General features: G+C 34.7%; 1 protein-coding gene and 1 long non-coding RNA gene across 2 annotated transcripts in view; one reads left to right on the plus strand and one right to left on the minus strand.

Annotated features, from left to right (window-relative positions):
• Nucleotides 1-1,506: 1,506 nt before the first annotated feature.
• Nucleotides 1,507-26,053, plus strand: part of LOC150104994 (uncharacterized) — a 276,526-nt gene continuing 251,979 nt past the window's right edge. The window contains exon 1 of the long non-coding RNA XR_016548591.1: nucleotides 1,507-1,748. This is a non-coding gene — a long non-coding RNA (uncharacterized LOC150104994). The remainder of the gene's footprint in view (nucleotides 1,749-26,053) is intronic.
• On the minus strand, nucleotides 11,000-25,501 carry LOC150104995 (uncharacterized). Its single transcript, XM_090395099.1, has 2 exons — nucleotides 25,172-25,501; nucleotides 11,000-12,521 (listed from the first exon to the last, which is right to left on the minus strand). The coding sequence occupies exon 2, from the start codon at nucleotides 12,461-12,463 to the stop codon at nucleotides 11,000-11,002; it is 1,464 nt and encodes a 487-aa protein (XP_090251225.1). The 5' UTR covers nucleotides 12,464-12,521; nucleotides 25,172-25,501.

Here is a 26,053-nt window from a genome sequence, read left to right on the forward strand (position 1 = left end):
GAATTAATTGCCATATTATACAGCATTAATTAGTTTCACAAAAAGCTGAGTTACTTGGCTATGATAAGCCACCGAGTCTTAATACATACAGATCAAGATTATCATTTTGAAATCGATTAATGTAGAAGAAGCTTTCATCGAGCGAAGATGAAGATTTTCATCAAGGGAAAGAACGAAGATTACATCCTAAAGTTATATAAAGGAATATAATCAAAGCTACTGACAATGTGCTAGGTGAATGAGAGCATTTTGATGAGCATTCTGTTGAGTTTGATGAATACTGGGCTTCATTGTGATGATTTCCTATAGTCTTCTGGCGCTATGACTGTCTGATAATAATAATAACAATGTTTATTTTAATGATATTTTAAAACAAATTTCACTTTTGTCACAAATGTCAGTAACAATATATTTACAAGGGTGGCGTGGATATCGGAGAAGGTTTCCATTCCGGGACTGCTAGTGATCATAATGCATCAAAAGCAAAATACTGAGAACACATGTTGGTGCGGTGAGAATGTAGTGCCTTTTCTGCGTAGTTTAAAGAAAACGTTAATTTTATAGGATGTTATGTCAAAAAGAATGTCATCTGGGTCGGGCATGTGGAAAAACTGGTAAATCAAAAGACTGTGACGCGTTAAAATTGGGGGAAGGGGAAAGAAATCTGGTAATCAACTGTTAAAGAAGTGAATGGTTGTATCAATCATCAGAGTATTTGCTTTGGTGTAAGAATTTGAAATATGATCGCAAAATTCGGAACAGCATGCAAGTCAATTTGCCGACGTGATACGTTTATTAAAAAAGACCTTGCATCATGCAAACAAAAAGTGAGATTATGCCGATTTGAAGTCTTCCTTTGACTGGAGAGGTCGAAGTGGAGGAATAAATAAAATTATCAGTTGCGATTTCATCTCAAGAATTCGAAATGAGTGATAGTTTTAGTTAACATTTCATCACCGTTTCGAAGCAAGTAGCATAATGTGGATAAAGTACAGGATCGTTGTTAGGGTATATGTCTCCCCAAAGAAAAATGCATAATAAAAACAACAAAAAATAAATGGCTGAGTTTTTGCCGTTCTTCAAATTTTCCGCTCTTAGGCATTGCCTTAGTTTCTTAGGATGTTTACAACTATCCTGATGCAGTGTTACTAATTTGACTGTCCTTCGTTTGTGATTTTGTATTTTTTTTTTTTTTGATGAACCATTTGTCTGATTTAAATAAATTCAGGCGTATTTGTTTCCTAACATGTTTCGATTTCCGTATACGAAAGAAAGAAAATGTGACGGTATTATTGTTACGGTAATGCTATTTTAACAAATTATATATTTAATTATACGCGGCATTCTTCCCTTGAAAAGCTAGGATTCTTGCTCGTCTTAACTTATCAAAGTCTTGCTGTTGTTGGAGGGGAGAGGTTTTAATCGCAAATCGGCCGCATACAGAGAAAAGCGCATTTCATGGGTGGACTCCCGCGAAGTCCTGAGACTTCGCGGAGATGCCAAGAATTAGTTAACTTCCAAGTTTTGTTACTTTTTTTTTATTTTTTAGAAATGATTAGGTATCTAAAATGTATTAAAATTTGACTTAAAGAAATTACACATCGAATATGTATTTATGTATGGCAGTCTCTGAAAATACTTGATTCTTAGACTAGTCACGTAATAATAATAATTTTGGAAGCGTATCATAAAATAAGTACAGGAGTGACAAGAGTTTATTGCAGAATCAGACACCAAAAATATTTTAGGTAATTATAACTTTTATATTAAGAAATTGTGTCGCGATTCAAGTGCTCCATAAAAATAAATGATATGCATCTAAAATGGGTTTTGAACCTAAGACCCTACTTAGATGATTTTTATTGCCCAGTGCGATACTGTCATCTCAGGCTATTTTAATCATTGGTCTCTTCACAATTTGACAGACCAAGTATTGGATTTTCAGTCTTCCAGAGACAGAGCTGAAATTAAAACACAACTGTGTACCTTTCACAAGAAGAGATTTTTTTTTTTTTTTCCCTGATGAAAGAAACCATGATAATATATGCATTTAAATATATAAAACTTATAAATGCCAAAATATCTAATTTACCATCATTAAACATAGCTTTAATACATAAAATTGCTTAAAGCCTAACAATTTTTAAACTTTGATATTGGCATATCAAATCGATATCATTGAACTTATAAAATTATATAATATTAATTATATAATTAATAAACACTAATTAAAATACAGATGATTATGGACATGTTTTTCAGCATGTATATAAGAAAATTATTTCTGCAGTATAGACAACTTTGATTTTCAGATTTTTGAAAATGTGATATGTAATGCTGATATTTGTTGATAGTTAAACCCTGAAAAAAAAAAAGCTTAATGTATCTTGAGCAGAAATAAAATAGTAGCAGTCAGAAACTGATCCTTATCAATGCCATTGTGCTCAGGACAGATACATAAACCAGAGCCAGTCTTCAACCAACGCACATCAAGCAAAAAAGTATACCACCAGACCCTTACGTAAGTTCGATTTACATAAATTTGGACTAATGCCAATTATCCTCAAAGAACTTTAACGGGCTAGAAAAATAGTAAATGATAAAAATTTTATTTAACCTGCTTACACAGGTCTTCCGGAAGGTAGACAGCCCACATACCTTCTTTCTTCAATCTTGCTTTCAACACAAACATGCTATATTTTTAAGGCTTGAGTGTTGCATATTTTTAGTATTTGCATGGATTCTAATGCCTCACTACAAAAAGAAACATGATGCATTAGCCTATTATCCAGTGATTAATTAAGAAAGATAAGCGACTGTTCAGTCAATTCTTGTTAATTTCATAAGGATGATTGGATGACCAAATAAAACTTTTTAAAATTTTTCTAGTTTAAAAAATTTATGTTCCTGTGTGTGCAAATGGAAGAAGAGCAGAATATTGTGCCCTTCGATTGGAAAACACCTAGATTTGATTCTCATTGTGACAAGGGGAATCCTTATATGGGCTTTTTCAATTGAAGGTGAATTAGCCGATCTCATATGGTGGTAGCAGGGTTTTTTCTCCCAGAAACTCAGATTTTTCATCCCACATACAAACAAATCGGCCTTCAGAACACATGCAATTTACAGACAAAAAATACTGTTGTTAGTGGTGATGGGCAGTAGATGGCATTGATGGTAGTAGTGTCATAGTAGGAGAATTAAGTATTAGTGGAGAGGGTGAGATGTATTTAGCAAAGTAGACTGCCCTTCCACAATGAGTCCTTAGACTCTGGAGGTGTTATGTAATAATAATAAGAACCATATATATACCGTATTGTATTACTTTGCATTAATAATTACATTGAAATACAATCTGTTTGTGAACTTTGTGAATGAAACTAACAAACATAACCTTTAAAAGACCTTCATGCACTACCACACAGTATAAAAATGTAAGCAATAGGATGTAATTAATGGGTGAGGGGGTTAAATCTAACTTACATAAAATTCAAGTTATGTAAAGTTTGTGGAACATAACTCTTACGCAAGTCGGGGACTGCCTGTATATGAAATTTTAGGTGAAATCTCAGGCTCCTTCCAAAATTTTTGAGGTCAATATCAGTTGGAGGTACTTTTAGATTATTAAATCTATCAGAGTAGTGTGCATCATACAACTTGTTGGCCTGGTTTACAGAGTGGTTAATGTCTCTATCATCTCACTAACAGGCTGTGGGTTTAAATTCCATTGTGTCATGGATGTCTGTGAATGTCCCTTAGGCAAAAGATGAATCTCAATGTGAATTCTTTCCTTTTGCTTACACAGTGATCAGAATACATTATAAAATATTATGGAGACAACTACTGTGTTAGAGCAAAACTTTAGTTTAATATAAACCAAAATGAACACTCGACATTTTGACCTTCATATCAAGGTTATCATCATCTGGAGCATACACATATATACGAAGAAACAAGCAGCACTACGATCTACATGGTTTGCTAAAGTTACTGACCAACCATTAAACAATTATTGGCCTGACCTCTGGTGGAGAAAAAAAAAACTTGACTACATCAAAGCTAGAGTCCTATTATTATCTATTAGGTTACAAAATTAAATTGGGATGGAGTGGAAAAAAAAAAAGAAACCTTTACTACATCAAAGCTAGAGTCCTATTATTATTATCTATTAGGTTACAAAATAATAATTAATTTCAATGTGTGATTACTGTCTTTAAAGCAGGATTTTTGAATTATCAAACTCTTGGTCTACACATAGTACTAATATATGATAGGTTTAACAGTCTTTTATAAGTGAGATTAACATAAAAAAAAAAAAGTGTTTGCCTTCTGGATGTTCATTTACAATAAGTTTACATTTTTATAAATTTCCCCTTTATTTAGACATTGCTTACATCCAATATATATATATATATATATATATATATATATATATATATATATATATATATAAGTGTTCACTATGGTTTTGTCGATGATATCCTGGAATGTATCCTCAATGAATATATAGGATATTATTATAATTAATAGATACATTATCATTATGACTGGTTACACATGATTTTTGTTTTCTGGTTACAGAATTCCCTCTCCTTGTAGTTTAATAGAACATATATGCAGCACCTTGAGTTAAAAATTAACTACCACATAAGCAAATCAGCATAATTTACAAACAAACCAACAAAAATATTATTGGTGGGCATAGTGGCACTGTATGTAGTTGGAGGATTAAATAGTAGAGTGGTGGGTTGTGTGGAGTGCCCTCCCACGATGAGTCATTGGACTCTTTGGAGGTGTTGTACAATGTGAATAATAAACCAATATTTCATCTTCATTCAGACTATGAAATCTCATTCTTTCCCTCTCTTCTCCCAATGATTTATCATAATCGAAACACTAGCCAACAGAACCAGAAATATTTGCTCTGACTCCACAATCAGCAGAACTCAGCCAGTGGCTAAAATCCTCATAAAGAGAATGCTGAATTCCACCCTCTTCCCGAAACACAGATTACAGATAGGCAATAACCATTCTACATATACAAGATATATCTGAAAATATATACCATATAATCTACACTAAATTTGCAATCGTGTACTTACCTAAAGTGCAGTCTTCCCAGTGACTGATCACTCTGTACCACAATTGTCTGTTGTCTAATCATGGTAAACTCTACACCATAAAAGTGAAACGAAGCATTGTTTTGGGTGACAAATAGCTGTCCCATTGAAATTGAGACGGTAGTTTAAATATGGAATGGTTTGAATTCTCTCTCCTAGTTGAGAGAATCTGCTATTGCATAACAGGCAGAATACACAACCATATTCAGTAGTCCAGTTAATTTATTAAACTGTCTCAATGCTTCTTCAGTTGTTTTTACCAACATCACATTGCTTGTTTTAATTTAATCATTATTTGATCTTGGATGCTCTAACTGTGGTACAATTTCACAAACTGATTGATCACTAATATGGCACTCTATAATATCACTATGGAGACCCACTCTAACCATTATTCACACCCACACACACACACTTCTCTAACTCATTCACTGATGAAGAAGCACCACCTTCCAAGCAAAAATTCTAGTCTTAGCACCCATGCTAATCACCCTCTTAAACAATTTCCAGGGGTAACATTGCCATGTATTGAAAAATCTTTGGTGTGAGTCCTATAAAACTCCTATGGAGCATTACACACACATCTTGGACACTCACTTCTGCTTCTGGATGCTCTCCACCATTTCATCGTACCGTGTGCAGATGTGTGGGCTTATTAAATCCTATTAAAAGGGAATAATAACAACTTCCCTATCCTGCTCATCAGTGTATTGTCTCTTTCAATAAATGTGTCAGTTGCAAATGAACCATCGATATCCTTGAGATTCTTAAGACATTATTCTTGTTGAGACTAGAGTGATGGATTACATCTTACAGGAGTCTCTGAATGTTCATTAATATAGGTTTTGGTATAATGTAAAGAATGGGTGGTTTTTTCCAGTTGATTCTAGCATGTTTCAAATGAATGATCAGAAAGGCCTGATTTTTCGATAATTATTGAATAATATGTTGTTTGTGTGCGTCTTTTCTTATTGGAATTGTGTCTTTTTGTTCACCTATCGAAAGTAAGTTACAAGTGCATCAGATTTGATATACACCTAGGTGAGCAAGGTTTGAGAAGGGAATCCTTGGAAGAGCTGCATAAGATTTTTAATTTTGTGAGGGGGGGGGGGAGGGTGATATGTAACTACATATATTCAATGTTAGCTTTATAATTTGTGGGCAACTTAAATGTAGCTACATTTATACCACTCAAAAAATTAACTGTGAAATAAAAAACTGTGAAATGCTGCTTAAGTTCTTTACTTTCACAGAAAGTAAAGAACTTAAGCAGCGTTTCACAGTTTTTTAGAGCACTGAGAATATGACTGTTTACTTTAAAGAAGCCCCACAGAAAAGGAAAAAGTTTTAATGCAGACTAGCAATTATTAGGGAATTTCTCTAATATATGTATTGCTGGGAAGATTCTGTTTATATTCTTTGCCACCTCTTATTGGAAAAAACTTCCTGAATCTCAGTCATAGTGTCAAGCAAGTTTTGTGGAGAAATGTCATCAAATAAAATTGCCCAATTTTTATTTGCCTTTGTTGACCTAATCAAAGCCTTTAATTTGTTAATTAGGAAGTTCTCTAGAACAGTGCTTCCCAAACTTGTGGATGTAAAGGCCCCTTGGGGAAAAATTTAAATATTTCACGGTCCCCATCAAAAAAAAAAATCGTTTAATATAGACATATATTACTATAATATTTATCGTATTTATTTTCAATACAAAACATACACAGCAAACATTGCAAAAATCAAATGCAAATATTACATTTTTAGCATCTTATATGCACATTTGACATGGCACACTTAGTCTTAAAATATTTCAAATTTGTTTTCATTATTTCACAGCCCTCTCAACAAAACCAATGGGCCCAAAGGGACCACAGCTCACAGTTTGGGAAGCACTCTAGAAAATTATAATTGGCTGTTTACCAAAAGTGATGTGTTTTGAGATTGCCTATATGACAGTATGTCAGCAAATATGATTAGCAACAGCTATTTGAGAGAGTCATTTACAATGAAATAGAAGTGACGTGTAAAGCAAGGCTTCATCTTGCATCCATGCTCTTTACTGTCTTGAATGATGGGAAAAAACAGAAGCAAAATAATCTATATAAATATGAAACTTAACCTTGATTTTAATCCAAAATGAGGTTGTTTTTTTTTTATTTATTTTTTATTTGATTGGATTATCATGGAACCCCAGCATGCTGATGTGGTTTTCCCTCATTCTGAAACTAAATTACAAAGTAGTGTTAACATTTTCAAAATTTTGTAATTCCACCAAATTCTAAATTCCTATGAAAGAATTGCCTAACTAACTTCAAAAAGATGAGAGTGCATTACAAACCTGCTCCAGTTGATTTAGTGCAAAGTATGTTTTTGAGATGAATGGAGTAATCCTGGAAAATGTTAAACATTTTCCCTATAGGCAACATACCACAGATACCTGAGAAACCTAGAAAAATACGATTAGCATTACATTCAAAGAATCCCCAACATTCACTGGGAAAGACATGTTTGCTTAACATCAGCATTATGACTAAAACTAGCTGGATGAACAATGAGGCAATGATTGTCTACCATTAGCTTTGCCAGTCACATCCCATTTCCAGACACTAGCTTCACCAAAACAGAATTTCTTGGAGCTGAAAGTAGGCCAAACAACATCAGGAGAGCAAAGGAAGGACTTTGGGAATAACTTCAAGGCAGATGAGAAGAGAGTATTAATATAAAGCACTGAAAAGATCTCCCTACCAATGCAGGAGTACCCCAGGGTTCTGTTCTTTCACCCACTCTCTTCCTCATATCATGTATATAAATAACTTGCTCTCTCAGGCTTCCAATCCTATGCTTACCTTTGCTGATGACAGTACACTCCATTTCTCCTTTTTATTCGACAACCTCGTTGTGCTCATGTATTAATATCCTCAAGATCGACCATGACCAGTGACCTGAACTTAGATCTCCTAGCTACAGCCAAGTGGGGACAAGGGCAACCTTGTAAACTTCAATGCCACCAAAATTCAGTCCTGTCTGATTGATCTCTCACAAGAAAGAACTTGCATCACTCTTCCTTGCCTTAAGTAATACTGAGATATTCAAACATGATCAGATTTCTCTACTTGGACTGACCTGCACCTATGATCTTTCCTGGCACAACCACATTTCAACTATAGCTTCTGCAGCGGCCAAAAAAATTTGGTGTACTTTTTCACACAAGACACCTTGTGTGAAAAAATACACCTCCTCTGCAGATACTTTCATGGATATTGCTCTGCTGAATTGGCCACTATTATTCCTCTACTCTCCTCCATAATCATTAAAACAAGAACCACTGCTAACCAACACCCTTTTACAGTCCATCTTGGAACTCACTGAACCAACTTCACTGCCTTGTCTTTCATCCCATCTACTTCTGTCCTTTGGAACAGTCTCCCCCACTCTGCCTTCCCAAAGATTACAACTCTCAGCTGTTCAAGCCAAATGTGAACAGATTCCTCCTTTCTTCTATTCCTCTTGCCCATGCACAACACTAATGTGTTATAGATCTTGTGGCCTTTTCTGTGTGGATCAGATACATAAAAAAAATTAGCCATCTCCATACTCATCAGTAGATCAATTCTGGAATACAGTCACACCTGTTTGTAAGTTTAGTTATCAGTGATGGTGATAACGAATTGTAATGGTCTTTTTCTTTTGAATAACTTACAGTTGCTTTGTATATGTTACATTATTTTTAAATGTAAGTTTATCAACTTTGTGTAACTGAATGTAATGATATTACAATAGCAGCTGCATGTGGAGATTATTAAGTGTAAATTTGAAGCAAAACTTTGCATAACTGTCCTGTCGATCACTGAGTATGTTGTGGGTAATTTTAGCTTTCTGATAACAAAATTTCATACACTATTGTTATATTTTTATGATAAAGAAAGACAAGTTTTTTGTTTATTTCATATGTTGTTTATCAGTTCAACAACCAATTGGGGTTCCAAAAATATTATGCAGATGGTAGACAATTTATCTATTTTGAAAATTCCAGTACACCCCTTGAGGGTACATGGCAGGAATTTGATGATGATGATGATGATGAAAATTCCAGTTTTTTTTTTTTCCCCACAATAATATTGATTGTAGTATTAAGTTTGTGACAATAGTAAAGCTGATATAAAACTTGTTTGTGACAATGATAAAATATACAAATCACTCATACATATGCAGGAGCGATTTTATAGTTGTCCAGTCATTTAAATTATAAATCTTCTTCTTCTTCTTCTTCTGCAGCTTCTCCCACTTAAGTGGGGTCACTGTTTGTAATGAGTCTCCTCCATACCTTCCTGTCTTGGGCTGTCATCACATCCAAGTTCTTCATCTTCAAGTCCTCTTCTACCAGCTTCCTCCATCTCTTCTTTGGCCGCCCACGCTTCCGCCTTCCTTGCACATCCATCTGCATGACCCTTCTTCCCACATATTCATCCTCCCTCCTCATCACATGACCAAACCATCTCAACCTTGCCTCCTGTATTTTTGCTCCTAAGTTGTTGTTGTGCTACTTGATCTGTTGGAATTACTTTACCATTTGTCACAACCTTAAGATGTTTTCTTCTAGTCAAAATGTAGTCAATTTGTGACCTTTAAATATCCTAAGAACAGGATATTTAAATTATAAATGATAACAATATATTTCTTTTAACTCTTCAAGTTGGTATTATTCTGAACTTTCAATTTGTTTGGTACAGATTTGATTAGCTAAATAAACATCTTGCTAAATTCTCCAAAATAATGTATTTCCAAATAGTTTATTGCAGCTTATATAATACATCATGTTATATATATATATATATATATATATATATATTCTTAAAGTATCAGCATAATTATAATACACCTCCACTTTTTAAAAAGTTTATTCTTCCTCTCAAAATTTTTATCAATTCTTCTCAATATTTTTAAGAAATTTTCAAAATCCTTTAAAAAAAAATATATATATATATATATATATTTTTTTTTTTATGAACAGGATATTTTTACTCTAAAAAAGTTAAAAAAGCTGGCTCTTTAAGATAAGCATTTTTCACCCATAAAATATTATTTTTAGCTACTTATTTATTATATATATTTTTATTAAGTATTATAGTATATTAATAAATATACTCAGTTTATTGTGGAAAAGCATAAAGTTATGCATTTTGGGATGAAAATATGACAAGCTATGTACCACATCGATGCAAATGTACTCTGGGAAATAGATGAAGCTAGGGATTTGGAGGTGTTTGGGGACAGAGAATTGAAGTTCAGGGGAAACAGTGCAAAGTCGGCCTGAATAGCTGATAGGATTACTTAGTTATTGAAGAAGAACATGCAAACATAAGGAAGTTATCATTCCTCTTTATAAGGCTTTGATGCAACCACAAGTAGATTACTGTGTGCTCAAGTCAGTCACCCAGGTTTCTTGGAGGAGATGAGAAAGTGGTGAAGAAGAAGATCTAGAGGAGAGACTAGTATGGTGGGTGGTTTATGGAATGCTCCTTATAACAATAGACTCATTTGTGGGTTGCAGAACCGGTTGATAGGCAGAAAAGAGGGGATATGATAGAAATATTTAAGTTACTAAAAGGATTTTATAGGAATGATGCAGAGGAGTTGAAGAAGCACTTGGCTAAAGGAGACAGAATAAGGGAGCATTCCTGGTAATTGAGTAAGAGTATGATAATCAAGGGGAGAGGACTATATTTTTTTGCTTAGGGAGCATTAAATGAGTAGAATGGATTGCTGGAGTCTGTTATGAGTGCTTTTTCAGTCAATACATTCAAGGATAGTGTGATAGTGTTCTCCTGCAATGAGTGTTGGAACTCCATGAAGATTCTGTGCAATAATAACATTTCTAGGTATCAGGCAAAAATTGTGCTTACCTCTTTTAGATTTTTGTAAAGGAAGTGTGAAGAGACATCACCATTGTCAGCATCATTATCCTCTCTTCTAATTTCAATTTCACAAACTTTTTGTGTGTCGGGTTTTTGTGATGCATGTATAGAATCTGTTGGTTTTGTAGATACTGCATTAATTGGTGGATTGGTATCACATGTCTTTTCATATGTAATCTTAGTAGTTACCCGAGATTCACTAGTTTCCTTTGAGTACTGCATTTTTGATACTTCCATAACTGTGCTGACTTCTTTCCACTCTTCCTTCTTTTCATAGAGGTTTTTTTGCTCTCTGCTAGTAAAAAAATCTTTCCCTGATGGACGTGATGATGAGTATACTGGAACATGAAGTTCACCAAGTTCTTCCTCTTTCTCAATGGAGGTAACTTTATTTATAGAGCCCATTTGTTTATTTTCTTGAGGGTCTTCTACAGTAGGTTTTATGATAACTGGTGAAAGTTTTGGGGGTTGAAATGATGATGATGACTTAGGTGAATGAAGTCTCTGAATCTGATTGCCATTTACTTTGTGTGAATCTGATTGTCTTATTTCTTCATGCATTTGTTGTTCTGTATCTTTAGCAGTAGAATGATCTATATAGTATGATATGTCTTTGTTTTGTTCACACTGATCTGGGTCATAATTTTTTTCAGATATATATTTTGTTTCTTTTAGACTGGCAGGTAGCCACTTGGTTTCAGTTCCTGGTATACCAGTTGAGGGAAAGATGCTTTGGGTGCTCTCAGTTATTTCTAGTAAAGTTTTCTGAGTTTCTGTTCTTAATGACTGTAGTTCTGTTATAGGTGATAAACTCTGTTTTTTTTTTCCAGTGATGGGTGGTGTAGTAACAACTGATGTAGAAGAGGGTTGAACTGAACAAGCAGGCAAAGTCATTGGTTCCTGAGATTGTACTTTCATTTGCTCTTTGAGATGTATATTATCTTTTAGATTTTTTTCTGTATCCAACTGCAGCTTTTCTTTTAGTGGATCCACAGATGATAGGTCTTCACTTGATTTAGGTTGAAAATGTTTTGTATCATCTGTAGATACCTCTAGGTGTTGTTTTATGTCTTGAGTATCAATTTGAATTGGCACAGTTGGATGAACAGGTAGTAAAGATGCTGCAATTACTGGTAAATTGTTAGTATCAGTCATTGGAATTTCTACATTCTCCACTACATCAGAAATCTTCTCTCTTTCTGGGCTTTCATCTGAATGCCATTCTTCTGGCACACATTCATCTACTGATTTCCAGTCATCAAGAGGTGTTCCATTAGATGCACAAGACCACCAGTCTTCTATTCCTGATATACTGGTACTTCTCCAGGTGTCACTTGGTGATGGAGCAGATCTCCAGTCTGAAGGGCTTGAAGACTTTTCATCTTCATTAAAATAAGAATTCTCCATTTCTTGGATTTTCTTTTCTGCCATTTTTATATCTTGTTGAATTTTTTCATAAGTTTCCTCATCTTTGACTTGTTCATTATTCCTGCAAAGAATGAGATTCATAGTAAAATTTGAAGAAAATCATTTTGCAGTAATCTGACATTAGAAAAAAATATATCTTTACAATGTTGAAATTACAAATTTACATTTTTTTCAATGATGATCAAATAATAAGACTGAATTTTTGCATGCAGAAGTCATTTAGTACTTGCTCACTTTTTTTCCTCCTCCTTATTCAGGGATAATAATTTGAACAGGTTAATAGTTTTAAGAAGATAAGTCTGGTATTCTGCATGTTGATGAAAATCAGATGTTTTTCACTGACTGATGTAACAGTGCCACCACCACTATACTTATTGGAGGTCTGAATCACTTGAAAAAGTTCCATATTTGGTTTCCAGATCAGAAATCCCAGATTAGCTAACTTAGTCCATCCAGTAAGTCAGTGTTTCTCAACGTGGGGCGTATTCCCCACAGGGGCAGCAATTTGAATATTTTGGGGAGCAATTAGAAAATGATGTTGCATTCGTCACCTCATCACTGATATACTCAAAACACTCACCACTGTCGGCGAGGGGGGGGGGGAACATCAAAATATTTGAGGCGCTGAGGTGGGGCATGATCCAAAAAATATTGGGAAATACTGCAGTAAGCTAAATGTCCTCTAGGTTTACAACCTTTTGTTTGTGGTATTGAGATTTAAAAAAAAAAAAAAAGTAGCCCAGAAAGCAATTTCATAATGATGAAACTAAACAAGGTATTAAAAATGACGACAACAACAAAAAAAAAAACTGATTCAGTGATTGCAATATGGTTTGCTGCTTACCTAACTCAGTCTAATTTTCTCACAAAAGAGTTAGAAGAACCAAATAAAGTAGCCTAAATGTGGTTCTACACTATTAGTAATTAACAAACCATGCTAATGTCTGCATCCTTTTAATCGGCATTTCTTTCCTTTTCCTGTTATTTCTGTCAACATGCAAGTCTATATTTAAAATAAATTAACATCCCTTGTGTCAAAAATAGGCATGAAAACTAGAATATGATTCATTGTCATATACACAAAATTATATCCCTAGTGCAACATGACATAAATTCAAAATTCACAAAAAAATCCCAAATTTGAGAAGAGTATAATAATATATTTTTTAAGACTTCCATCCATGAAAGGATGTTAATCTACAGTACATTAGTACCATGGCTAAGAATTTTATTTTTATTTTTAATAATTTATATTTATTTATTTAATTCATATATACTTTTATTTTTTTATTTTATATTTTATTTTATTTATTTTTTACCAGGTCTAGAAAAAACAAACATGGAACTTTCTCAAGCCACTTCAGGCCTCCAAATAAGCAAGATGGTGATCTCACATTGGGTGCTACCACCTAAGGACAATCACATACTTGATATGTTGTATCAATGGCAGGATTTAAACCTCAGCCAACTAGGCTAACATGTATTAACTATTTCATTCTTTTATATTTATTTTATTTTATATTTTTTTTAATGCTCTAGTTTCCAAGGGGTCAAACTCCTTTGATCTCTATAAGAGCCTGTATGTGGTGTGATTCCTTCCTTCCTTCCTTCATTGTAGTAGTTGACAGTTTATATTTTAATTATATGACATGCATAAATTGCATTTTGCCTTTCGATTTAACAGGAAATTCATCTCGCATTTCATTATGATCTGGGCTTTCTGGTCACAGGATAACATACCCTGTGCAAACCTGCAGTACTTTATGCCAAGATATAACAGCAAGCTTGCAGTATTTTATAGCAAATTTATTGTGCTATTCCATATTTATTCAGAAATAAATTAAATTCATATTAGGTCAAAGCTATTGGGAAGAACAGCAAATCAAAAAATTAGTTTCTGCTTAATATTCCACATTATTTTTGGTAAGCTTCATTAATCTCTGGTTATCAAATCTATGCTGCAATGAGGATATCTTTCTGCAACAGATATCTCTGACTATCTTTTTGTTCACCATGTGCCAAATGCTTAATCTTGCATTTAGTGAATTATAAGCTTCTCTTCTGTATGCACATTCATTTTGCTGGTGCCGACTTCTTGTTTCATTGCAACCGTTATCTCTGTTTTCGGATTGTCTTTTGTTTTTTATAATTCCTGATATACGAGGGTTGTTTGAAAAGCCTTGCTAAAAAAATAAGTTAAATGAATTTTTTTTGGAAAATATCGCCTTTATTTCTCAACATAGTCTCCATCGAGGTCTGCACATTTGGTCCAGCCAGTTTCCAATTTTTTCATCCCATCTTAGCCTGGCTGGCCGAGTGATTAGCATGACTGCTCTCCAGCCAAGAGGCTGCAGGTTCGAATCCCGCTGTGGGCATGGATATTTGTGATTGTCTGTGGAATACTAGTGGTAGTGGTCAGCAGTAGATGGCGTTGGTGTAGTTGCGATCAGTTGGTGGATTGTGAGTGGTGGAAGCAGAGTTGCAGAGTAGATGCCCTCCCTCGATGAGTCTTTGGACTCCCTGGAGGTGATAAATAATAATAATAATAATATCTAAAAAGTAACATTTGTTAAATTGTGCAAAATAGTCATTGACAGCTTTGATGACATCCTCGTTCGAAGAAAATTTTTTCCCACCGAGCCAAATTTTTAAGTTTAGGAACAAGAAGTCACATGGGGAAGTTCGGAGAATATGGTGGATGTGGAACCAACTCAAACAAAATTCATGCAATTTTGCCATTGCGACAGCCGATGCATGGGACGATGCATTGTCTTGATGAAAGAGCACTTTTTTGTGTGCCAATCTCGGCCGTTTTTTTCCTTCAGTTCTTTTTTCAAACAGTCCAACAATGATGCATAATAGACTCCTGTTATTGTCTTACCCCTTTCCAAATAGTTTATATTTGTAAAGGGGTAAGACATGATAATTCCTTGGGAATCCCAAAAAACAGTGGCCATCACCTTTGCAGCTGACAAAACGTCGTCGTTTTTTTCAGTGCTCTTTCACCGGGCATTGTCCACTGTTTTGACTGCTGCTTGGACTCGGATGTGTAGTGGTGGATCCAAGTTTTATCTACAGTCATGAATCAACTTAAAAAATCCTGCAAATTGCAATTAAACATCACCAATTACTGCATTGAAATTGTCTTTTCTTATGTGTTTTTGATCAACAGTCAACAATTGCAGCACCCATCGCGCACACAGCTTTTTCATGTGCAATTTTTCTTGCAGGAAATACGCCCGTTCAGTTGAGATGCCTACAATCTCAGCAATCTCATGCATTTTCATTCAGCGGTCTTCAATAATGATACCATGGATTCTGTCAATCATTTCCTTCATAGTGACCTCAGTTGGGTGTCCGGAGCATGCTTCATCTTCGATATACTTATGACCATATTTAAACTCATTTATCCAAAAATAAATAATAATCTTTAATGCTGGTGGAGAGTCCCCATGAACTGCATCTAACTCGGCTTTGATCTGTGCAACCATCCACTTCTTCAAATAAAAGTGTTTTATCACTGCACAAAACTCGTTTTTCTCCATTTTTATGCAAAATGTGAACACAGTCATTTTAAATTAATAATTACGAATTTGGGAAACAATATGGGAAGTAATATCCCTTAACTTAAGTAAGTCATTTTAAATGTTTCCAAATGAGAACTACATGTCATACGTAGCTAAAATTTTGCAAGGGGGTCATGAAAAAGATGATACATGCCAACACTGGTATGAGTGAATAATTGTGTTGCCATCTACTGGAAATTTATCAAACTTTTCAAACAACCCTCATATATTTTTTTAAATTTTATCATACTGCTTATATCTTTCACTAAATTTTCAGCCTTTTTAAATGCACTAGGATTAGATTAATACTTAGGGTCCTTAGACTTCCTTTCTTGTTTTTTGCTTGGGTTCATTAACCCCATTGTAAAAATTTTGCACTGCCCAAAAACAATGAAAATATTTCACTAAATTTTCTATAATGGAATTTCAAAATTGTTTATGAAAAACCAAAATGCTTAACTATTTTCAATTTGGGAGTTTATTTGGTTTCTTTAACTTTAGTCCTTGTTTTGAAGAATAATTTACATAATTTGATTAATTCTATGTATTCTGCCTGAGAAACCCACTACAAATGGAGAGTGTCTACTGTGTTCTACTGAAAAAATGAAATAATTGACAAACAATGCTAATAACCTTTAAATAAAAAACTTCAAATTAAGATATAGAATTGTAGTTATTTTAATTCTAATTAATGTCTGGATTGCATTAAATTGTTTTGAATCATGGCAAAAGCAGCTTAGACCATGAGATCAATGTACAAGGTGTCTGAAAAAGAACTCCATTGTTTTCAATGAAATTTATTTTATGACATTTTGAAGCAGAAATGGATGTAGCATATATATCAAAGTACAATGTTACAAGTTTGATTACCTGTTAGTGGAATTCAATATGTGCACCATTTACAACCCTGCAGACATCAAAATGAAATTTCACCTCAGACTACACTTGAATAAGCATATCCGTAGGAACTGCTTCTACAGCACATTGAGCAAGGGACTAGATTTTTTCTTAATACACAGTAGTGCCTTTTACCTAGCCCCAAAGGAAGAAATCCATTATAGTCAAATCGACACCATGTGGTAGCCAAGCAACGGGACCTCCTCTGCCTATCCATTTTCCTGGGAATCAGTTGTTGGGCACAATCGCTGCATAATGTGGCAGGGTTCCATCCTCTTGAAAAATGAGGCCCTCCACATTCCCAATCTGGGGAAATACAAAATTCTCTAGCATTTTCTATTTGCACCACCATAAGATGGTCTTTTGAGTATATTCGTGAAATAACAACAACCAGATAGCTGTACAGACCGATCGTGCTGCAGTAATGGCATCACCACAAGAAAAAACACAGTGCATGTTATGGTTCACAGAAACAAAGTCAGTGACAACTGTCCAAAGGAATTTCAGGCGTGAGTATGGTAGGAATGCTCCAAGTGACATCAACAGTTCATGGAAACAGGAAGTGTTTTAAAAGGACACTCACCAAGTAGGCCTACAAGAACAGAAAACGTGGAATGAATTTGACTGTCTTTCCGGCATAGCCCGAAGCTTTCAGTTCGTAGTATGAGTTGTTCATTAAACATTCCTAAAAGCACAATGCATCATGTTGTTCACAAGATATTGAAACTTCATGCTTATAAACTGCAGCTTGTTAATCACATCCCACCTACTGATAGGCCACTAAGAGTTCTGTTTGTGACCACTGTTTTAGCCCTCATTACTGATCACGAACCCTACTATCTCCAGAGTGTTTTATTTTCTGATGAGGCAACGTTTCATGTGCATGGAGTTGTGAATTGCCATAATTGTTGAGGGTGTTGGTCAGAAAATCCACATGATATGGTGGAGTTCGTCCATAAGAGTCCAAAAGTTACTGTCTGGTGTGGTATCATTGCATTGTTGAGCCATTTTTTTCCATGAGGAGACGATTAAGAGTGTGGCATACCTGGATATGCTAGAAAATTTTGTGTTTCCCCAGATTGAGAATGGGGAGGGTGTAATTTTTCAACAGGATGGAGCCCTGCCATATTATGCAACAATTGTGCAGACTATGCTCAACAACAGATTCCCAGGAAATTGGATAGGCAGAGGAGGTCTCATTGCTTGGTCACCAGCAGTCTCAATTTGACTTCGATGAATTTCTTCCTTTGGGGTTATGTAAAAGGCATGTATCAAAGAAAAAAAATCCAGTCCCTTGCCTGCTGTGCATAGAATAACAACAACCATAAAAGTAATTCCTATGGATATGTTTATCTGAGTGTGGTCTGAGATGGAATTTCATTTTGATGCCTGTATGGCTGTAAATGGTGTACACACATTGAGTTCCACTAACAGGTAATCAAACTTGTAACATTGTACTTTGATAATATATGCTATATACATTTCTGCTTCAAAATGTCATAAAATAAATTTCATTCAAAACTCCAGAGTTCTTTTTCAGACACCCTGTATTAGGTCTAATAGATTGCATGTATTCCAGCTAGTTCACCTATTTTGCAGAATGAAAAAAGTTTCTGGAAGGGAAACTCTATCACATCTTTATAAGATGAGTTAACTCATCTTTAGTTGAAAAGCATGGAATCCTACATGGGATTCACACCCAGGTCTTTCCGACTAAATAACAATGTTCATTACTGACTGTGCTACAAAGGCGCTATCTGGATTGCATTCAGACAGCAAAAAGCATTCTGACAAACCAAATAAGAATAAATTTTTGCTAAGTTCTATCATACTGATAAACAGTAATATTTCTTGGCATGCTGCGAGTTCAAATGTATGAAAGCTTACTAGTTTAAATTAATTAGATTAGAATGATTGGATTTAAATTAAATCAGAGTTATCTTACATTAGCCTCATCATTGTTGTAATGTATCAAAGGCCTACTAAGCTTTTGTGGTTGGGTTTCAAAATTAAAAGCAACAATTTCTACATCTTTTTTTTTTTTTTTTTTTTTAATTTGAATGGCACTGATGTGCTACAGGTTTTGCAGTGTGCATGTGTGTGGGAGAGAGAGAAAGAGAAAGTTGATTTATCAGTGTTCTGTTCTAGTAAAGAAGGCTTTATACCTACTGTAGTTAGATGAGGAGGGATGATGCATTAAAAATGAAGAGGATGTATTCCAAATACTGAATACACCAGTGTCAGTAAAGAAGAAGAATTAAATAGAATTTCACTACACGTTTTATGGAAATGTACTGTGAAATTGATCATGTTATTAACCTGGCTGTTATGAAAGTCTTGTAATAGGGCAAGATCCTGGAGAGTAGAAGGAAGGTAAGATAGTGCCATTGCATAAGGATGGTGGCCAATTTATATTTCTTCTGTAGTTGTTAAGATTTTGGAGAAATTAGTAAGGGCTTATATACAGAACTGGACAGATGAGGGCAATATTATTTATGCAGGCCAGCATGGATTTGTCAAGGGGCACTCTTGTTTTAGTAATCTGGTTGCTTTTTACAATAGTGTAACAAGAGCAGTGCATATAGATAAGACATACATTATTACACTTTTGGATTTTTCAAAGAAATTTGACAGGGTACCATAAGACAAGTTTGTTTTTAAGTTGCAACATTTGGGGTTAGATATCAGGTTAGTGGATTGGACTGGTAACTGGCTTTCTGTTAGATTTCAGAGAGAAATCTATATGGGAGAGCAGCATTAAAGACTAGGAAGGTCACAAGTGGAGTTCTGCAGTGTTCATTACTGTTCAATCTTTTTGTCAGCGATATCATCAGTGGACTACAGGAAGATATTCAATTGTTTGCAAATGATGTGAAGCTTTAAGATGGTTATTAGTAACAATGCTGATGTTTTGGCTTTTTGAGAAGATTTGAATACGCTGGAAAGGTGGGTAAACGAGTGGTGACGTAAGTTTAATGCAACTAAATGTATGGTTCTAAAATTTGGGATCCACAGATGGGTTGCTGCATAAACATTATACTAGAAGAAGTGGTAGAAGCAAAGGGATCTTGAAGTGATTGCAGAGAGAAATTTGAAGTTAAGAGGACATAATTGCAAAGGTTGTGAAGATACAGACAACTACTGCAATATAAGCTGCAAAAATAAGGATCACATTTTGTATGGGATTCACTCTAGGAGAGTGTGATGAAATAATATTTTCCTGGTGCTAATATTATGGAAGTCAGTGATGCTATAAGGATGAAACATGTAACTGGTTCTGTTATAATCTGGGGATATAAGAGAGAATGTAAATGACATGCATTTACAAATTAGCATAATGAGGATATAGATTGGGAGGAGGAATGATCACAGTCAGGGACAGAAATGAAATCTATACTGCTGAGAGAATTACCTGAGGCAGCATGTAATGGAGGGGGACACAAGGTTCCAGAATGCTGGATCTGATCACAGCATCAGAGACTTAACACTAACCAATCTAGCTAAGTTGTCTCCACTTGGAAAAAGTGGCCATGTAGTCTTGACCTGAAGATTGCCCGACATGCAGAACTTTTCTGCTAAGAAGGGATATATGTGGAAATTAAAGCAGGTGATTAAGACAAACTGGGGAGTCAGCTTTCAGCATTGCCATCCTGGAGGAGGGAGTGATGGTGGTGTTTGGGAGGTTTCAAGGGGTGTTATAAGAAAGTATCAGAATATATACCCAGGGTCAAAAGGATAAATCAAGTAGGAGTTAGATGGATGAATAGCATATTAAGCAAGAGCTGCACCAAAAGTTGTGGAGGGATTATAAAGAAAAAGGTGTTCAGCATGCTCATATGCAATACAAGGCATAGGCAAGAAAGGCGACCAGTAGGGTAAGGAAGGTGAAAGCTAATTGAGAAAAAACTAACCGATGAGTTCAAAAGAAATCCTAAAGAGTTCTTTCACTATGTGGCAGGTAAAAGAAGGAATAACTATGGAAAGATGACTTTAAAAAAGTTTTGATGGTAGGAATGTAGAAGAATCAAATCAAATAGTTGAAATACTGAGTGAGCATTTTACAGGGATGTACCATCTAGGCGCTTAAAATATTGCAGAACCTCAATGAGAACACCAGTATTGAACTGGATGGTATATTGGCCTCTGTATAATGAGAATGTTTAAGGGAATTATCAGCTCCTCTAACCTAGCTGTTTAATTTAAGTCTCAGAACTGAGAAGATGCCAATGAAGTGAAAAGAGGGCAAAATAGTCCCACTGCATAAAGGATGTAGACAGATGTAACAAATTATATGCCAATTTAAAGAGTGGTGGTTAACATATGTTGGAGAAATGAATGACAGAATTCAGAACTGGGTAGATAGGAATGTGATACTCTATAAACTGCATCATGTTTTGTGAAGATAAGTCTTGCTTTAATAATTTGCTTATTTTTTTTAATCAAGTGACAATGGAGTTGGATAATGGAAATGGCTACTCAGTAATATTGCTAGACTCTGCAAAAGGTATTTAACAAAATCCCACATAGAGAAGATTCAACAGTGATTTGGATTAGAGAGTGGTTGATTGACAGATATCAAAGACTAGTTTTTGGAGGAGATGAGTCCAGGAGAAGGCAAGTGATCAGTGGTATACCACAAGGTTCAGTACTTAGTCCTCTGTTGTATGTTTTAATTTGTATGTCAATGATATATAGGAAATGATCTGACAGGAAATATTCAATTGTTTGTCGATTATGCTACACTGGGAAGAGCAATGGCATATGAAGGTGAGTCAGAGATCCAGCAGAAAGACTTAAGTAGATTAGTAGTATGTGCAAAGGTAAATGACCAAGTATAAGGTGATCAGAGGAAGAAGAGATCACAAGCTGTATACTATATTAATAGAACTGAACTGTAGGAAACTGGGGTTGATTATGGACAGTGATTGAAGTTTAGAGGGCATATTGCAAAGGTAACCAAAACAGGAACATCGGATTACATGGTTGTTGAAGAACATACTAACAAGCAGGGATAGAGATGGTATTGTTCCCCTATATAAGGCTTTAATAAGGCTACATGTAGACTATTGTGCACAGATCTGGACATCTGGATTCTGGTTAGATGAAGAAGTGGTGGAGAGGATCCAGAGGTGCATGACACAAATTGTTGTAGATCTATGGAATGCTCCTCTCTATGATAATAGATTGACAGTGTGAGGAAGAGGCAAACAAGAGAAGAGATGATAGAATCATATAAGTTATTAAAGGGATTTTATAGGATTTGACACTGAGTTGAATGAGTTTAAGGAGCAGTATGATAGGTACTGGGTGAATAATGGATCTCCAGCAATGAGTCTTCTAACTCCATACAGAAGGACACTGACTACGAGAGATAAAAAGGTGGTTGTCCCATTGTATAAAACTTTGATAAGACCACATCTGAATTTCTGTGCTCGAATTCAGTCACTGGGATTTGAAGCAGATGAAATAACCTTGGAGAGGGTTTAGTAACAAATAATGAAAATTATTGTGATTGTATAATTTTGGTTATTTTTGGTTATGAGGATAAACTAAAGACATGCAAGCTACAGAGTTTGATGATAAGAAGACAAAGGGGGATATCATTCAAATATTTACACTGTTTAGAGGTTATTATAAGATTGACACACACTGGAGAAATTCTTCACGAGTAAGAGGATAAGAAGTAATTAAGTTTGTTTTTTTTGCATGGACAGTAGGAGCATGTAATGCATTGCCAGAGAGCAGTAAACATGCAAATGGCAGATAGTTTAAGCTAGTTTAAGTTTAAGCCAGATAGTTTAAGATATGCATGCAAATAGTTTAAGGAGTGGTACGATAGACTTTGTGTTGTCTAGTGCTGACCTCCTACAATGAGTCTTATGACTACATGGAGGTCAGGCAAATAATAATACCAATAATAATATATAATGAGGAGAGAGAGAGAGAGAGAGAAAGAAAGAAATCGACCTTTTTTGCAATTTTCTGATGTATCTTCTTCTTCTGCAGCTTATCCCACTTAAGTAGGATCGCTGTTTTTAATGAGTCTCCTCCATATCCTCCTGTCTTGAGCTGTAACCACATCCAAGTTCTTCATCTTCAAGTCCTCCTCCACTGCCAGCTCCCTCTATCTCTTCTTTGGTTGCCTGCGGTTCCTCCTCCCCTGCACATCCATCTACATGACCTTTCTTCCCACATACTCATCCTCTCTCCTCATCACATTACTAAACCATTTCTCAGACGATCTTTTCTGGTCACACCGCAATCCACCCAAGCATTCTCATCTCTGCTACCTTCATCCTGCTGGTGTTATTTTTCCTCAGGACCACAGTTTCTATAGCATACGTCATAGCTGGTCTCACTACTGTCCTGTAGATTTTGCCTTTTAGATTGATCAGCACCCTTTCTTATCCACAAAAGGTTATAAACCTATAGCATTAGTACCACTAGGAATTAAGAATCTTGATACCCTGCACTAGAGAATAAATGTATTTTTTAATGGTCCCTTCAGGGTTTCAATAGGTAAGGGCTTTCTCCAGTCTACTGCTAAGAAATGAAATTGCCTACATTCACTTAAATCCATTACAAAAATTCATGCCACATTGGGATTCCAACCCAAATGTTGTCAATTGAAAAGCAGAGATGCTATCCACTTGACTAACTAAGCTGTCTTCAATGTCATCCCCATACTGATATGAAGCAAAGAGATTCCCTTGAAGTTCATGATACAGATGTCATAAATATAATCCATTGTATACTATCTGTGATATGTGTAGAAGAATTTATGGATTTTTAAAAAGTAATTATCACAAGAACAGTGAATTAGCTATTCATGACACTGGTATAAGAAGCTGCATCACCCAGAATTGAGTTTTACTCCATAAATAAGGATGTGACATTGTCTGTCAGTTGGAAGGATCCGGATTCAAATTCTCTCTAGGAATATTTATAAGAGCTTGTTAACTACAGAAGTAGGAGGTTTTCCCCTTCTTGAAAATTCAGGTTTTGCATCTTTCTAAAACAGGTAAAACAATATGAGAATCAAAACCATGGTTGCTTGAGCCCTAATTTCAACTCAACTAAATCAAAAATAATCTATAGGCAGCAATATTATCAACTGATGAAAGTGTGAGAGTATCATTTCAGCTAAGAAGTGAGGAAATGATCAATTAGGTTCAAAAAATGTACACAGTTCAGGTTAGCAGTAAGACCTTATGTGAAAAGTTGCATAAGAGAGGTTTGATAGGTGTGGTGTTAATTAGGGGACTTTCCCAATCTGTGAAGTGCCTATAAATATAAGGTGAAGAAGCTAAAAAACATTATATGATGTATTTTTCAAGCCAGTGGTCTGAGAATCTCTTTAACAATCTTCTTGATTACCTGTGTCATCAACTGTTATTGCTACTTGAGCCTGAACAGCCATTTCTTTTCATACCTTAAAATGTTTTCTTTATATCTGTAATTATGAAGTTACAGGCAATGCATTAGTCATTATAACACATGCATGTTGTTTATTTTAATTGTGCTATTCACTAATCTTTGACAGAAAATTAATTAATGCTTCAAACTTCTTATATGTATATTATTTACTGCATATCACTGTTCACCTTTTTCATGACAAACTGGTTTATCATGCTTTGTTTAATTTCATTTCACAGTTTTGAAAAATCTCAAAATTTAATATTAAAGTTTTATGATTGAATGAGAAACTCTTCCTTTTTTGAAGAATTTTAATATATTCTGAGTTCACAAGGCTTTGTGATAATCTTGAAATATTGTTGTACTAGGCTTTGTAATAATTTTGGAATAACTTGCTTATTTGAAATATGTTAGATATAATCACTACATTTTCAATTTCATTTCTATTTTGATTATATTAACTGGAGGGGGAGGGATAGAGAGAGAAGTTAAAATAAATGGAAAAAAGTTTAAAGAATTTAAAGCTTTACATAGGCTATAAACACATCTAATTAAAAAATGTATTAATTGGTTAAACTGCATGAAAATAATCATTAAAAAATAACTAAGTGCATAAGTTGGTATATTTTGAAAAGATAATTATTAAATTAAAGCATGATATTTATTTTCCTAGCTGCTTTTGACTAGTTTTATTTTAGTTGCTATTATATTATGTTATGCATACTAACATCAAAAAGAACACAGTACTTTTTCAGTTATTTCATAAATGCTGTATTTTGTCAAAGCATTTGGTATGGGGAAAAATAAATATGTTAGTTTGGCAAGTACTTACTTATTAAAGAAGTTAGGCAAGTATGTGGCAGTTAGAGAGTCATATCATCTAATTCCTCAGTTTATACATTTTAAAGAACAGTGTTAGAAAATCTCAGGCAGTGCAGCTCTCAGTCCAGTGTAGCTAGGTTCTGTTGTCTGTTTAGAATAGGATGTGAGGTAGTTCCTGATTATGTGCACCATATGAGCTTCCTCTTACCACATGCAGGAGAGAAAGGGGGGAGAGAGAGCTGTAGGGAGCTGTTGATGAGAAAATGCTTAACATCATGTGGTGTGTGCCAGACTGTGTTACTATCTTAGGTTACAGAAGAGTGACATTCTTTAAAGGACGTTGTTGCCCTGCTTCACTCTGCCTGCAGCCATGTGGAAAGGCAGAAAAAAAAACTTGGCAATTATATTATGTACATTTTGAGCAGGTGCTTTTGTGTTGTGCTAAGCAATAATTAGAAAATTAATTAGCATATCTCAAAATATATATGTATCATTTTTTGTAACTAAGTTTAGACAATCAATTTTGATATTATTTGAAATCTACAATACCACTATCCAGTTGCAAAAGATTTGTCCTTAAAAACATTTCAGAGTATATAGCTTCATTCAAGTATCATTTAAAAGCAAAATGTCCAAGCAAAACTTACTTTAGTTCTTCAAGTAAAGGTTGCTTCATTCTTTTCAACAATGAATTTCCTGTGAAGATGGTCTTTACATACTTATACATAACTTTCTCCCATGAAAGTTGATGTCGTCTAATAATCCATGATTTCCTTGACCAACCAAACTTGAACAACTCATTGTCTAATGATTTTTTTAATTGATCTAAGTCTTGTTGGAGCTGTAATATTATGTAAAGGGCAGTAAGACACCATGAAATTTTATTATATAT

Source organism: Typopeltis vanoorti, chromosome 7, assembly GCF_054136105.1.
Source record: "Typopeltis vanoorti isolate ZY-2024b chromosome 7, IOZ_Tvanoo_1.0, whole genome shotgun sequence".
NCBI lineage: Eukaryota > Metazoa > Arthropoda > Arachnida > Uropygi > Thelyphonidae > Typopeltis > Typopeltis vanoorti.

Excerpts from the sequence above, each read along its gene's own strand:
- LOC150104995 (XM_090395099.1), bottom strand. The coding sequence starts at position 12,463 with ATGGCAGAAAAGAAAATCCAAGAAATGGAGAATTCTTATTTTAATGAA.